This window comes from Cololabis saira, chromosome 11, assembly GCF_033807715.1.
Source record: "Cololabis saira isolate AMF1-May2022 chromosome 11, fColSai1.1, whole genome shotgun sequence".
Classification (NCBI taxonomy): domain Eukaryota; kingdom Metazoa; phylum Chordata; class Actinopteri; order Beloniformes; family Belonidae; genus Cololabis; species Cololabis saira.
In genome coordinates this window covers 13994491-14008744 of record NC_084597.1, presented here as the reverse complement: position 1 = coordinate 14008744, position 14254 = coordinate 13994491, and the positions used below count along the sequence as shown (strand labels likewise).

The 14254-nt window shown below is 40.8% G+C and overlaps 1 protein-coding gene across 1 annotated transcript in view; it reads left to right on the top strand.

Annotated features, from left to right (window-relative positions):
- The window catches only part of lamc3 (laminin, gamma 3), a 265101-nt gene that overhangs the window by 171728 nt on the left and 79119 nt on the right, over window positions 1–14254 (top strand). The window contains exon 11 of the mRNA XM_061733782.1: window positions 11888–11997. Coding sequence (XP_061589766.1) covers window positions 11888–11997 — 110 coding nt within the window. The remainder of the gene's footprint in view (window positions 1–11887; window positions 11998–14254) is intronic.

The following is a 14254-nucleotide window of genomic DNA, read 5'->3' as shown; positions in this document are numbered from 1 at the left end:
TTAAGCACACTTACATGTTGACAGATAAGTGGCTTTTTAAATGTTGTGAAAATGTTGTCTCCATGAACCTGATGACTCCATCCACAGTTTGAGCCTGATGATGAATTCTGACATTTTTTCATCTTTGAATATGGTCATGATCAGAAAAGGAAATAAAAGCTTGCAATTCAGGGAGTTGGCATAATTAGTTTTCTGGGCATATAATATTGTTTTGCCTAGATCTGAGGATCACCGCTCCACAGGCTTGCGCGATAGACTAGTCATGATGGGAGCATCATTTCATCTGTCATTTTCCTTCCTGGTGACACACCCATCACTTTGAAACAGCTTAAATTGAGACTCACGAGACCAAATTAACTTTTTTGCTCCACTGTCCAATTACTATGCTCATTAGCAAATTGATTTTTCTTTCTACTAAATGAGCCTCACTGATAAGATTTACTTGAGACAACAAAGCTCTTTAGTCCCACTCATCTCATGATTAAACATAACCTTGTATCCTTCTGTTGAGATTCTTTAATTACATTTTTAACGTTTTAGTGATTTCCAATCACAAAAATTCATTTTTTTTGCCCCAACAACAACTTGTCCTCAGAGACGATGGTTCCCCACTATAGTTCCAGGTTTCGACTATACTTTGTGAAATTTGAGTCGTGTTTTGTTTGCTGGTATGGATGGTACTATTGGCAGCTTGTTGCAATGACAACAAGCTGCCATCATGAAACATTGTACCTTTGTGTTAAGACTCTGCTACAAAGTAATTTCTTCTGATGCAACATTTAGGCATTTTCTTCAAGCAGTTTTGGACTCTAGTACCTCTGGCACTTTTTAAACAGCTTTTAATATGAGTAACTATCAGTTGATTCCATTTGGTAGGAGCTGGCTGAGCTTTCCAAAATCGGACTGAGACCCCAAATTGCAGAGAGGATTATGATTATTATTTTACTAGAGGAAGCTTGAGTCATTTCTTCCCTCTATGGGGAATGTAAGGTTGCTAGAAAATATAATGGATGAGCTTGGAGTACTGTACCATTAACTGGTTTATCAGTGAGATTCCTTTCATGTGATGTGCCAAGATAATTTATCCATCCATCCATCCATCCATCCATGATCTTTGCTTTCTTCTACCTGTTCAAAGCAAGGTGTTCACCTCAGGGACGTAGCCAGAAATTTTGAATAGGGCGGGCCTGAAGAAAAGTGGGCGGGCCAACTTTTGCCAGAGGAAAAATCAATATAATATCCACTAATACCTAGCAGAAACAACCTTAAGGTTAATGATGGGCGTCAGCAGTTTTTGTAATGTGGGGGGACACTTTTTTGGCGGGGGGTCTGGGGGTCCTCCCCCCGAAAATTTTGAAAATAGTAGATTCAATTTCCCGCATTCTGGTGCATTTTACACCCAAAATAATCTCCCTCTCTCTTTGTTTTTCCTTGGAGCTGGCATGGTCTGCAATTACTGACTACTATTATGTTTTGGTTTAATTCATAGAGGACTGACACTGACAACTTTTTGGCACTTTTTAGGCGCTTTATTAAATGAGGATTAATAATGTCATGCAACAAAAAATCTGTTGAAAAAAAGTAATGAGGAAATACAAAATATTCAGTGACCTGCAGAACATACAACTATAACTCAATACAACTATAACTCAATACAACCTGTTAAATGTTCCATATCTCCTCTTTTATCTGTACATGCTTACAGCAGGATTTCTACAAATAGAACATAACCATCATACAAAGGCTCCAAAAGTGTGACCTCTTTTGTCATTTGCAGACACAAATGACTGGCAAATCTCCTCTAGTCAAGTTTGTCAAGATGCTCTTGGTGGATGTGGCAAACAGCCACATTGTTCAAGAGCTTTTGAGTCATTGAACAGTGCAGCCAGGTCTTGAGCCTTCTTAAGGCACTAAAACTTCTCTCTGCCTCTGCTGAGGAGCATGGCACAACAAGAAGAAGCCTGACCAACACTTCTACTTGAGTGAACAGACCTGGAACCTCTGGCAGCATAGCTCTCATGTATCCACCACTTCACTGACTGTGCTGCAGGATACTGAAGTTTGAACATGGCCAGCTGTACCTCCAACGAATGGCGCTTTAGTTCTGGGTACGAACTGACCACATCCACATCCTCCACCTTTCCAGTTATTAACACTTTATATATCAGTGGCGGCTGGTGACTGAAAAAATTGGGGAGGTTGGGAGGAAAACCAACCCACGGCGTCATGTTATTTTATATTAGTTGACTACTTATCCCTATTTTCTTATATCCAACAAAAAGTAAAAGAATGGCTTACAAGATTTGTTAACAACAACATAATTTTATTCAATCCTGTTGTTTCCAGATGAACCATACAGGCCTACTACAGTATTATCAAGGATGTGAGGTGTAACAAGAAGCAGGCCAGTGTTCAACACCTGTCAAGGCACCCAGTACGTCACAGTGGGAATTTTACACAACACCCTCTGATTTAAAAAGAAAAAACTAGTTTTCTAGGGACAAAAAAAATTCCCAGAATGCTTTTAGTCGTCAAACAGCGAGAAATATATATTTTACTTTCATAATATTCACTCAGTGAATGTACATAATCACTTTTTTGCACGTTTTTTACAACCTCGCCAGAATAAAGGCTGATTTCTGTCTGCCTGCCGGCCCCGGAGCTGATTTATGGTCCTGCGTTACACCAACGCAGAGCCTACGGCGCAGGCCGCGCGGCGACGCGCAACGTACGCCGTACCCTACGCCGTAGGCTCTGCGTCGATATATATATAAGCTGGCTGTGTTTGACCATGGAACAACGCAATTTTGCTGTTTGGCCACTCAAGGTAAAACTTGGTAACTTACTTAATTTCTTATGTCCATCTCGGCATCTCCACATCGGCTTGCCTCAGACTGACTGAATGTTTTGAATGATGCTGCTGCTGCTGCCGTGTTAAAAAACAGAAGTAAAACGCGGAGTGGATTTCTGTAAATATGGGTAATCTCCTACTCATAAAGTGGAACGGATTTGATTGTGAGTGGACTGACGCAGCACGCAGTGTTCGCCGGAAAATCATTGCTAAAGTTAGTTCCGTTGTAACAGTTGACAGTGAATAAAACGTTTTTATTATTAATACATTTTTATACGTTTTTGTTTGCTTGGAATGTCAATGTTAAGCATATTTTTTAATGAGTGAATAAAAAATATCAATAATAAAAAAAAAATAGTGAGAAAAATCATGCAAGTTTTCTCAGGGCGGGCCGGGCCCTGGGCCAATCAAAAAAGTGGGCGGGCCTGGGCCCGCCCTGGCCCTAATATGCCTACGTCCCTGGTTCACCTTTGTTCAGTTGGTAGTGGTGCATGCCCCACCATAAACTGGTGCTGACTCTTCATGTGCCAGCCCAACACAGCATGCAAACCCATCCGCATGCACATTCATGGAGCTATCTGATTTTAAATCGCTCTGCTACATTTTAAGGTTTCCAAACATTTGTCAACTGCCCACATGAAAAATTAAAATCCTGAATTTATAATGTGCAAATATTAGAAATGCATACAGCTCTTCTGCCCACCCCCCACGCAGTACATAATCTGGTCCTCCTCACTTCCACCTACAGAGTCTACCTCAGAGTCACCGAGCTGGTCAGAAAAGTTGTCTTGAGAAAGCAGCAGCTGGCAGGTGAGGCAGACCGTTGCTGTAGAGGTAAACATTGGTGTAACAGGAAGCAGTAGATTAATGGGTTACAGAGACTGCGCTTGGCCTGATACCTGGAGAAGTGGGTGCAGGTGGCCTGCTCCCCACAATGATCCCACTCTAAAACAAGCTTAAGTCATTCACTGCTTTTTGTTCTGTTCCCCCACTTGGCTTTGAGTGTTGTGGCCCATAATCCTTCTCATCCCACTCAGCACCTCCTTCACACTGTTTTGTTGCAATTTATCTTCTGTTCTTCTTATGTGGTGTTTTTAATTCTCCTTCGCAGTGGTGACAAACTTAACTTCCTCCTTGCTTTCAAACTGGAAAGGCCTCTTTTTTTATAGAAAGGATTTAACAGTCTTCATTTTCCTGGCTTATTTTTACATGAAGTGAAAAAAATAGTAAACTGTTTAATGTAACAGAAGGGTCCACATATAAGTGCACATTATGCAGCTGCATTATTCTTTCTTTGTGCAGCACAGACCATGTTTCAGTTTGCTCGCTCAAAACACATCCTGTCGTGCCTCATCATTCTTCTGGGAACACAGTCTTATGGATATAATGGGTAGTTACCTGGTGGTTTCTGCTGAAAAACATGCATGCACATACAGTTTGTTGGTATGTGTGTTTATTTTATTTATATATATATATATATATATATATATATATACATATACACACACAGTGGGGCAAAATAGTATTTAGTCAGCCACCAATTGTGCAAGTTCTCCAACTTAAAAAGATGAGAGGCCTCTCATCATAGGTACACTAATCAACTATGAGAGACGGAATGGGGGGAAATAATCCAGGAAATCTCATTGTAAGATTTTTACTGAATTAACTGGTAAGTTCCTCTGTAAAATAACTATTTGGTCACCTACAAACAAGCAAGATTTTCTGGCTTTCACAGACCTGTAACTTCTTCTTTAAGAGGCTCCTCTGTCCTCCACTCGTTACCTGTATTAATGGCACCTGTTTTAACTGGTTATCAGTATAAAACAGGCCTTGACATTTAGCGGATGACACCACCCACGACTCTTTATGTCAAACCATTCAAAAGTTCTGGCAGAAAGTAGGAACTATCAAATATGGACCAACCAGATGAAGGGGGGGCGCGCTTTCTGGCATCTATCGTCGCCACGGTAACGCTTTTAACTGAGAAAACTAATGCGCGTCGTCGCAGGATGGATACACACATTTTGAAGTATAACACACCTGGGTGCACGTTACGGTTCGGGCCGCATTAACTGCCGAAGAAATGGCATAAATTTTGACAAAATTACACGATTAATTAAAAATGGACAACTTCCTGTTCGGTTTCGGCCATGGCGCCAAGAGACTTTTCTTTAAGTTGTGACATGATACAGGTGTGTACCGATTTTCGTGCATGTACGTCAAACCGCATTGTGGGGCTTTAGGCACAAAGTTTTCTAGGGGGCGCTGTTGAGCCTTTAGGCCACACCCATTAATGCAAACCATTAAATATAAAATTGTTCGCCAGGCCTGGCTTGCGTGCAAAATTTGGTGACTTTTGGGGCACGTTTAAGGGCAAAAAGGCCCTCATTTCGTCAGAAAAATAAAAATAAAACGAGAAAAAAAAAAGATTCCTACAGATACAATAGGGCCTTTGCACTGTTAGTGCTCGGGCCCTAATTACCTGGGAAGGGAAAAAGATGACGGCTAGGAGTGTAAACAAAATTCAGTTATTTTATTAATAAACAAAAACTCGGGCGCGCAGGTGGTCGAGTGGTTAGATCGCATGCCACATACGCAGTGGACCCCGTTTCGAATCCCAGCCGGGGACCCTTTGCTGCATGTCAGTCCCCCTCTCCTTCCCATTGTTTCCTGTCATTGAACTTCCAAATAAAGATGTCTGTGCCGAAAAAAATCTTTAAAAAAAAAAAAAAAAAACACAAACGAGGATTAACCATTTAACAAAAAACAATCCACTCAAAAGGAGGGACAACCAAGCACAATCAGGAAAACTCAGAAAAGAACACTGGTTTCTAGGAACCAAATTAAACTTGCTACACACTTGTAGGATACACACAGGTCAAAAACACTAGCAGAATGCAAGGTGGTGAGACAGCGGTTCTGGAGAGTACTGAAGCAGTCCACGGACACCGTACAACGCACACAGCAGACAGCACCGTCCACACAGGACAGCTACCCGGCAGTTCCAGTCCACTCTCTTTTATAGCAGCCTCCTGATTGACACACCTGCAAAGCCTCCTGATTGCTGATGGGCACCAGCTGCGAGGCACCGTCCCAGCAGCACACACCTGCAACAAGCAGAAAAAAAACCACACACACTACAACACGTAACAGGGGGGCTGACCAGAGAAAGATGCAGCACAGCAACTTTGAGGCCGGATGCCTGCTTATTTTTCTAAATTGCAGCTTGTAGTTTTCCAAAAGGGAGAATTATCATCCTAAGGAGGGACGTATAACTGTTTCTCATACATCTAGCGCTATACCATCCCAGCTTTCTTCTACTTTTGAATTTTTAATGACTTATATGACCTCAAGCCACCTTTGAGAGAAAACTTAACAATTTGCAACCTAGGGTTGGAAATTCTAAGACATTTTAAATGTATTAGCTGTTTATTCCATGTGTTTAATTCTGCTAAGCAGCAGAGGCGCAGGTTTTCTGATCTCCTAGCCAAGAAGATTACATTTACTCCATCTGCTTTATCAGAGGATCAAGCCGCCCAAGGGGCTCAAAGCTCGTGGCTCTCTGTCACCTCCAATACTTCCTCGCTTCCGTCTTGTATCTCTGCACCAGCAAAGACTATGTCCTTTGCACCAAGAGGCCTGGCTAAAAGAACAGACTGCTCCTCTGTCTGACATTTGAGACATAGCTCGTCATGACACATTTTTGTGCAACTTTGCAACAGACATCTCTCATCTTCAACAACAAAGGTTTTATTGTATCCGCCTTTCTTTCTCACACACACACACACACACACACATAAACACAAAGAATTTAGCATTTTTGATTCACAGCAATCAGATGCAGCACAGGCATTAAAATGAATGCTTGAAAATGGAAAATTGTGTTTTTGAGTGTTTTGTTAAAAGCGTGAAGAAGCATAAATAAACATGAGTAAAGCCTTCAGAAAACCGTCTGCCTCCCTCTTGATTGACAGCATCTGTATTCATACATGGTAAATATGATAACCTGTTAAGTGGCTCTGCGTTCCCACCTGATGCAGGGATCATTTTAGAATCCCATGAAGGAGAAATATATGGAAGCTTAGGGATTCCTGCTGGGGTAATTGATGAGAGGAGGTGGAAAATGCTTTACAAAAGGCAGCATTTGCTTATCTAGCTCATGTTCTCTCTGTTCACTTTCTTGTCCCCTCAAATCAGTGGGTGGGGAGTTTTTTATAGCCTTCCTCGTAGCTGTGTGCACGTCTGCAGCATGCAGACATGATATTTAGGCCCCTGAGCTTAAAAAGAAACGTTTAGCATATACACATATATTTTTTAAACAATCAACTGATAAGTATTACACATTTCACCGTGTGAGACTGGCTGTGAAAAGGACAACTCGCTTTTCTTTTGGTTCATTCGTGTTTTTACATAAGTGATGTCTGATAAAAAGAAGACACAGAAAACACTTTTGCTCCAGGTGACTGCAGAAAAAAGGGGAAACATGGACTGTAAACCACTGATTTACCTTGTGACCTGCAGGGTGTGTCTCAAAGACTCTCTTATATCTCCAAAACTGCTTCCAAACAAGGCTAGTTTTTACTATTAATTCAAATGAATTAACTTGATATGGTACAATATGGTCTTGTTTGCCTTGAAAAAATCTGCTTTATCAGAATTATTAAAGCGTCAAGTGTATATGCATATATTTTTAACAAAAGTGTAACTCAGTGATTAAAATCTTGGAATGTATTTATTTTTATTTATTTATTTATTGTGTGTTTTTGTTTTAGTTTTACACTTCAAGGTTGTTTAATTTTTTATCATGCTGATTTTATAAGGTATAATGACCAAAATCAAATAATTCAATTTACAAAAGCACCTCTAATAAGCTTCTGTTCTCTCTCGAATACACAGTAGCTGTAAGTCTCACGGACATTAATATTTTCAACACATATTCTAGATGTTGACAAACTGTAAATAACATGACTTTAATTAGAAGGCATATGGAGCCATTTCGAGCTTCGGTGTCAACGGGCTGTTCAGAAGGTAGCCGGTCGCCTCCTGACAGGGAAAAAGAGACGCAATCACGCCACTCCTGCACTGGCCCGTTTGCATGGACTTCTGTACATTTCAGGATTGATTTTAAGATGTTATTATTTGTTTTTAAGTGCCTCGGACACAGAACACAGTCTTATCCGTGTGAACTCATACTCCAACTAGAGCACTGAGGTCCACACATCAGTTGCTCCTGCAGGGTTCCAGATCTAGACCCAGAAACAGAGTTGATGGGGCATTTTCAGCAACTGCTCCTGGACTGTGGAACATTTTACCTTTTAATAGCAGTGCCTAAACACCATGGGTCATTTTAAGACATTTCTGAAAACATACTTTTTTATTTTGGTTTTTCGCTTTGTGTTATTTAGAATTTTATTAGTCGGTAATAATGCTCTTTCCTTTTCTCACGAGAGAGTGAGAAAAGCCTGTAATTTAATGCCTGCGGCTAAAAGCAAATGCGTGACAACGTATACTCGAATATTCACGATATAGTCATTTTGTACATTGCAGAGTAGAAGCCGAGATACATCGAATATACTCGATATATCGATATATCACCCAGCCCTAAATGAAGGCTTAACAATGACCCCTGATGCTTCATGGTGAAGCTCTGAAATGTTTCCTCATCTGACGTGTGTCTTGTTCATAAACTCTAGGGTTATGCATTTTCTCACAGAAATTGGTGAGTTGCATTCATGCAAGGCAATCCATACCACGCTCGAGCAAAAATGAGCGCTAAAGTCTGGTGCAATTGGCTTGCGTTAGAGTGCCGTTCAGTGATGAAGCACCACACAATTCGTAGTCCCTGTTGCAGCTGGAAGAGGTGTGTTTGAGTGTGTTATGCTCATCTTCATAGGTGCCTGCCGTGTGATAGCGCATCATGATCTTGTATCACGGCAAGGAAATGCAGAAATCCAAAAACATGGGAGGACTCTAGCTGACCAGGAAAAAAAAAAAAGTGTTGAGTAGATTTTCTGTGAACAAATGGGCACTTAATGTAAAAATCTGATGATGTATGTAAAAGTGGTAATTGGGCTCTGACATAATTGAGACTGGAGAGCGAATGATGCCTGAGAACAGCATGGTGCAAATTGGTGAGTGTAGTGGTGTAGTGTGTCTTCAGTTTACCACACAAATTTGCAAGTTAATTAAGTCCAATTTAATTATTTTTTTGCATGGAGTTATACTTTTCTCCTTGCTGTGCTGCCCCCCCCCTCCCCTCTCAGTTTTCCTGAATATGCTGTTGTTCTAGCTCAGCTTGGTTCAGTTTGTTTTTGGATCGTATATTCATAAATCTAGCCAACTTTCTTATTCTTAAATTGCACCAATTAATGCACCACCATTGATCTTCTGAAAGAGTTTGAACTCCACCACGATACTGGGGTTTTACAAGACGGATCTCAGGGCCCCCTTGATACAGTCCTGGAGGCAGACTTGCACATTTACATCATGCAAACAGGACCTCTTTACTGTGAAAAGGAATAATGTTTCGTACACAACCATTACTTACAGTAACATTGTCATTTCCATGTTTCATACACTGTTTACGCCAATTCTCGCAAATCTATGTGTCTTATCTGTGTAGCGGTGCTTGTGTGCGCTTTTGCACATGTCCAGCATTGTTTTGGGTTTTTCTCTGCAGATGATTGGCTCTCATCCTCCACTGAGCAGGCTTAATTACAGCGAGGCTCTATGCGCTCTGGTTGCTGCTGATTAAAAGGGACACTGACACTCCATGGGGAAAGCATGATTGGGAGTTTGTTCACTTTCATGCACACTCTGCTTATCGCTGTCTGACCAGCTCCATTACCATGGCTTTGAGGCCCAGTTTGTAATTGCCTCTCTTTATTACTGTGCCTACATGTCAGGCCAGGGAACGAGGACCTGCCGCATCAAGAGAGAGTGTGTGTGTGGCAACAAAAACACACTCACACACACAGGGTGCAAAGGCAAATGCAGGAGAAGGAGATCCGGAACAAAATAAAGCATTTTGAAAGTAAGTTGCTGTCATACTGAGAACAATTGACCAAATAAAATAGAGGCCATTGAATAGTCACACATGAAAGGCCTGACTTAGGCTGATATGACTAACAAACTTAAGGTTTTACACGTTATTCTTTTCTGAAATTACAAGGTCTTACCTTGTTTAAATAAATTAGAAAAAATAATAAAGTGTTGACATGTAACTTTAAGTCATCACAAAAAGTAAAATTCACAATTTTACCTTTTTAATGCCTTTAATATGAAATGAAACTGCGGAAACGTTGCTGTCATTCCTGAACAGTCCTGGCAACATTTTTTATTAAACCTCTTGCGTGGCTAAAAATGTTCTCCATCAGTCATATTGTATTTGATTTGTCTATAATTCACTGATGTAGCAAGTTCTGAAAATTGTTACGACTAAGTAAATATTTATGGAACAAGCGGTAAAATGCAAAAGTCAGCTCCATCTGATTTTAGCACCCTGGCATGCTGCTTTTATGCTGATGATCAGCAGGTGTTACTATCAGTTTACTACGCCCAGCTTCTCGGTTTAGTGTGGCTGGATGCAAGCGTTTATTATTTAACGCGGAGCACAGATGGAGTTGAAGGAAATGTTCATTTTGCAGATCTTCAGACGCAGGTCAAAGAATAAGGCCAAATAAACATATGGATTTATGATGGCGCTAAAATAACTGTCAGAGAACTCTGAAGGAGGCTTTAAATCATTGCAGATCTTCCAGTGTGGATCAAAGCCAATCTAACATCTCTTTGCAATCCTTTGAGCAACACCGTTGGGCTAAAACGACCAAACGAGGGAACCTGAAGCGAAACTAATTGCTTTCCTGAAAATACTTGCTATTTCCTGCATGTTAGTCTGCATAACTGAGTTTTATTGTTATTAATGCTTCGCCAACATTCTGCAAATATGCAGTGGGTGCTGTTTATTCGAAAGCTTCACCATTCCCATAACTCTCTTTCCTGCATGTGAAGAATAAATGAGAGGGGTTTCTGTAATACAGCATCAGCTGTGTCAAGCTGACGCAGCACCTGTCATCAAGATGGAAGAAACGCGAGACTCCAGGAGTAAAACAGGCAGATGTCAGCTGTGCTGCCTGGATTTGCAGAACATCCTTCAGCAGATGGCAACACTCAGTTATCAAGACCTTAAATTCATGTTGAAGTCAGCGCATTTACATTTTTCCTCTGTTCTCTGTATGGCAAGGACTGGCGCTTTAAATTGCCTTCCATTAAAAAAACATGAAGCATTAATCAGCGGCAGGGAGTTTCTTATTGTCGTGGTGGCAATGAAATTACTTAATAACCAATTTAGATGTTAATAAATCTGATGAGTTAGACCCTCCCTATTGAGACCTATCTCAAGAGATTCCTGTTTGAAAATGTTTTAAAAGGAATATAACTCAGCAAGTACAAGGCATATTCAAACATATTTGCTATCATAATAAAGGTAACTTCACGTGAAGAATGAAATTACCTGTTCCATCATCCTTCTATTAAAGAAAGAAAAACCCACAATTGTCACTGAAAAAACTGGAAATGGATACTGAACCTTGATTAATAAAATCAGACAAAGCTTTTGACCAGCAGAATCATTGAAATGTTGAATGTTAAGATGGACCTTTCACATTGATCGTTGTGTCATGTTTTAGTATTTCTGTGCTATTCAGGTTTTTCAGGTTCAAACGATGAATACTAGATGTATCAACTCCACTCAGATGGAATCGTTTGGGGTTTGTTTCTATCTGTTGACACTAGTGTGTGTGTGCTGTGCACACCATGTTGAGCAGTTGCAGAGTTGAGGGCGGATGATTAAAAATGGCTTTAATGATCGCTGCATCATCTGCTCCTGGATCTGCTGATGCTTGTTAAACTGCAGGGTGACTTTATTGTCCTCTGTGTCTGGTTGGTTAAACTTCACACGTTTAACCATCGTTTGAGCATGCGGTCAAAAAAAAATGTAGCCTATTGTAAATTATGTTTCATGTCTTCTTTTTACAGACTCCATGAACACGAGAGGAGATTCACACCTTTTCTGTCCGCCTTTGAGTTCCAGCATCTCCTTTACAACCTGACAGCTCTAAAAATCAGCAATGCGGGGGGACACAACTGTAAGTGTAAATATGTGTGAAGATTTTGCAGTTTTTATATGTAACTTGGAATTTTAACTATTATTTGGCTATTTGTTTGCATTTAAAGTTGCCATAGTATTGTGCTTCCAATATAACTTGACCTGCATATCTAAAGCTGCATTCAGTTCACCTCTGAACTTGGAATGACTTGGCACCCAAGCTCAACACATTCTAGTCTGGAAACACTCATTTTACTTCCCAGCGCTCTGATATTTCAGCACTCTATGCGATATTTAGAACATAAGGCCTACAAATGTCATAGCAACACATCCACTGGTTAAGTGCACTGTATTATGTATATGTCTGCATTCACCTCATTGAAATGAGACAGAACTGTCACAATCAGTAACATTAGCTGTGTTTACGTTGCTGATGTGAAGATCAGCTTTGTTGGAATGTAAAGTAGAGGTAGGTGAGCTGTCTCTTGCTTTCTGAAGAGGAATTCCAACTTGAGTTGACAATCGGAATGAAACTTCCAACTTGTAAATTCCAAGGACAATTAAAGCTGCAAGCAGCGATGAACGGGCCCTCGCGCAATTTTCACCATCTATGGTCAAGGACTCAAAACCGAGTCAGATGACACCACCCACGAGTCTTTATGTCAAACCATTCAAAAGTTATGGCAGAAAATAGGAAGTATCAAATATCGACCAATCAGAAGAAGGGACAGGGCTAATTCATGCCAATGAAGGTCTAGTACTCAATACCGAGTCCGATGACACCACCCACGAGTCTTTATATCAAACCATCCGTTATGGCAGAAAGTAGGAACTATCAAATATGGACCAACCAGATGAAGGGGGGCGCGCTTTTTGCCGTCTATCCGTATTAACAGCCGAAGAAATGGCATAAATTGCGCCAAAATTACACGATTAATTCAAAATGGCCGACTTCCTGTTCGGTTTCGGCCATAGTGTCAAGAGACTTTTCTTTAAGTTGCGACATGATACAGGTGTGTACCGATTTTCGTGCATGTACGTCAAAACGTAATGTGGGGCTTGAGGCACGAAGTTTTCTAGGGGGCGCTGTTGAGCCATTTTGCCACGCCCATTAATGAAAACCATCAATTATCAAATTTTTCGCCAGGCCTGGCTTGCGTGCAAAATTTGGTGACTTTTGGGGCCCGTTTAGGGAGGCAAAAAGGCGCAAAAGAACATGCACCCAGGTGTGGTATACATCAAAATGTGCATCTCGATTCTGCGACGATCCGCATAACTTTTCTCAGTCAAAATTGTTACCGTGGCGACGATAGACGCCAAAAAGTGCGCCCCCCCCCTTCATCTGATTGGTTCCTACTTTCTGCCATAACTTTTGAATGGTTTGACATAAAGAGTTGTGGGTGGTGTCATCAGACTCAGTAGTGAGTACTAGAAGATAATTGGTGCAAACTAGCCCCGCCCCTTCTTCTGATTGGTTGATATTGGATAGTCCCTATTCTCTGCCATAACTTTTGAACGGATTGTGATAAAAGACATGTGGTTGGTCAGACTCGGTATTGAGTACTTGACCTTCATTGGCCTGAATTAGCCCCGCGCCTTCATCTGATTGGTCAATATTTGATAGTCCCTATTTTCTGCTATAACTTTTGAATGGTTTGATATAGACTCGTGGGTGGTGTCATCGGACATGGTTTTGAGTCCTTGAACACAATTGGTTGAAATTAGCCCCGCCCCTTCATCTGATTGGTCGATATCTGAAAGTTCCTACTTTCTGCCATAATTTTTGAATGGTTTGATATAGAGGGTCGTGGGTGGTGTCATCCACTAAATGTCCAGGCCTGAAGACATCTACATGCAAGTCATACAAGCGCTTTCACTGCAGCACGTCTGAACGTGCACAAGGGGGCGAGGGCCCGTTCATCGCTGCTTGCAGCTTTAATTTTCTTTTTTTTTCCATACACCTTTAAAGACTTTTGGAGAAAAACTAAAATTTAATACTGTTGCATTATTTCAGAATTGCTAAAATCATCATAATAAAAGATTATTTGCCCTTTGTAACTGGTTCTTGACACTCATCTCTTATTATTCTTATGTGTACTCCTTTGTTCATTACTTTATACTATTGTGCAAAAAGCAGGATCAGGGAGGCATTGTGATGGATTAGAGTGCAGAAAAGACAGAACAGCTGGCCAAAATTACCAGCTCTCGCACACTTACTTGCACCATTTTAATTAGTTGTTCAGTGCAGGCGTTGTGACACACACTCCCGTGTAGTTCCTACACATGTTCAAACATTG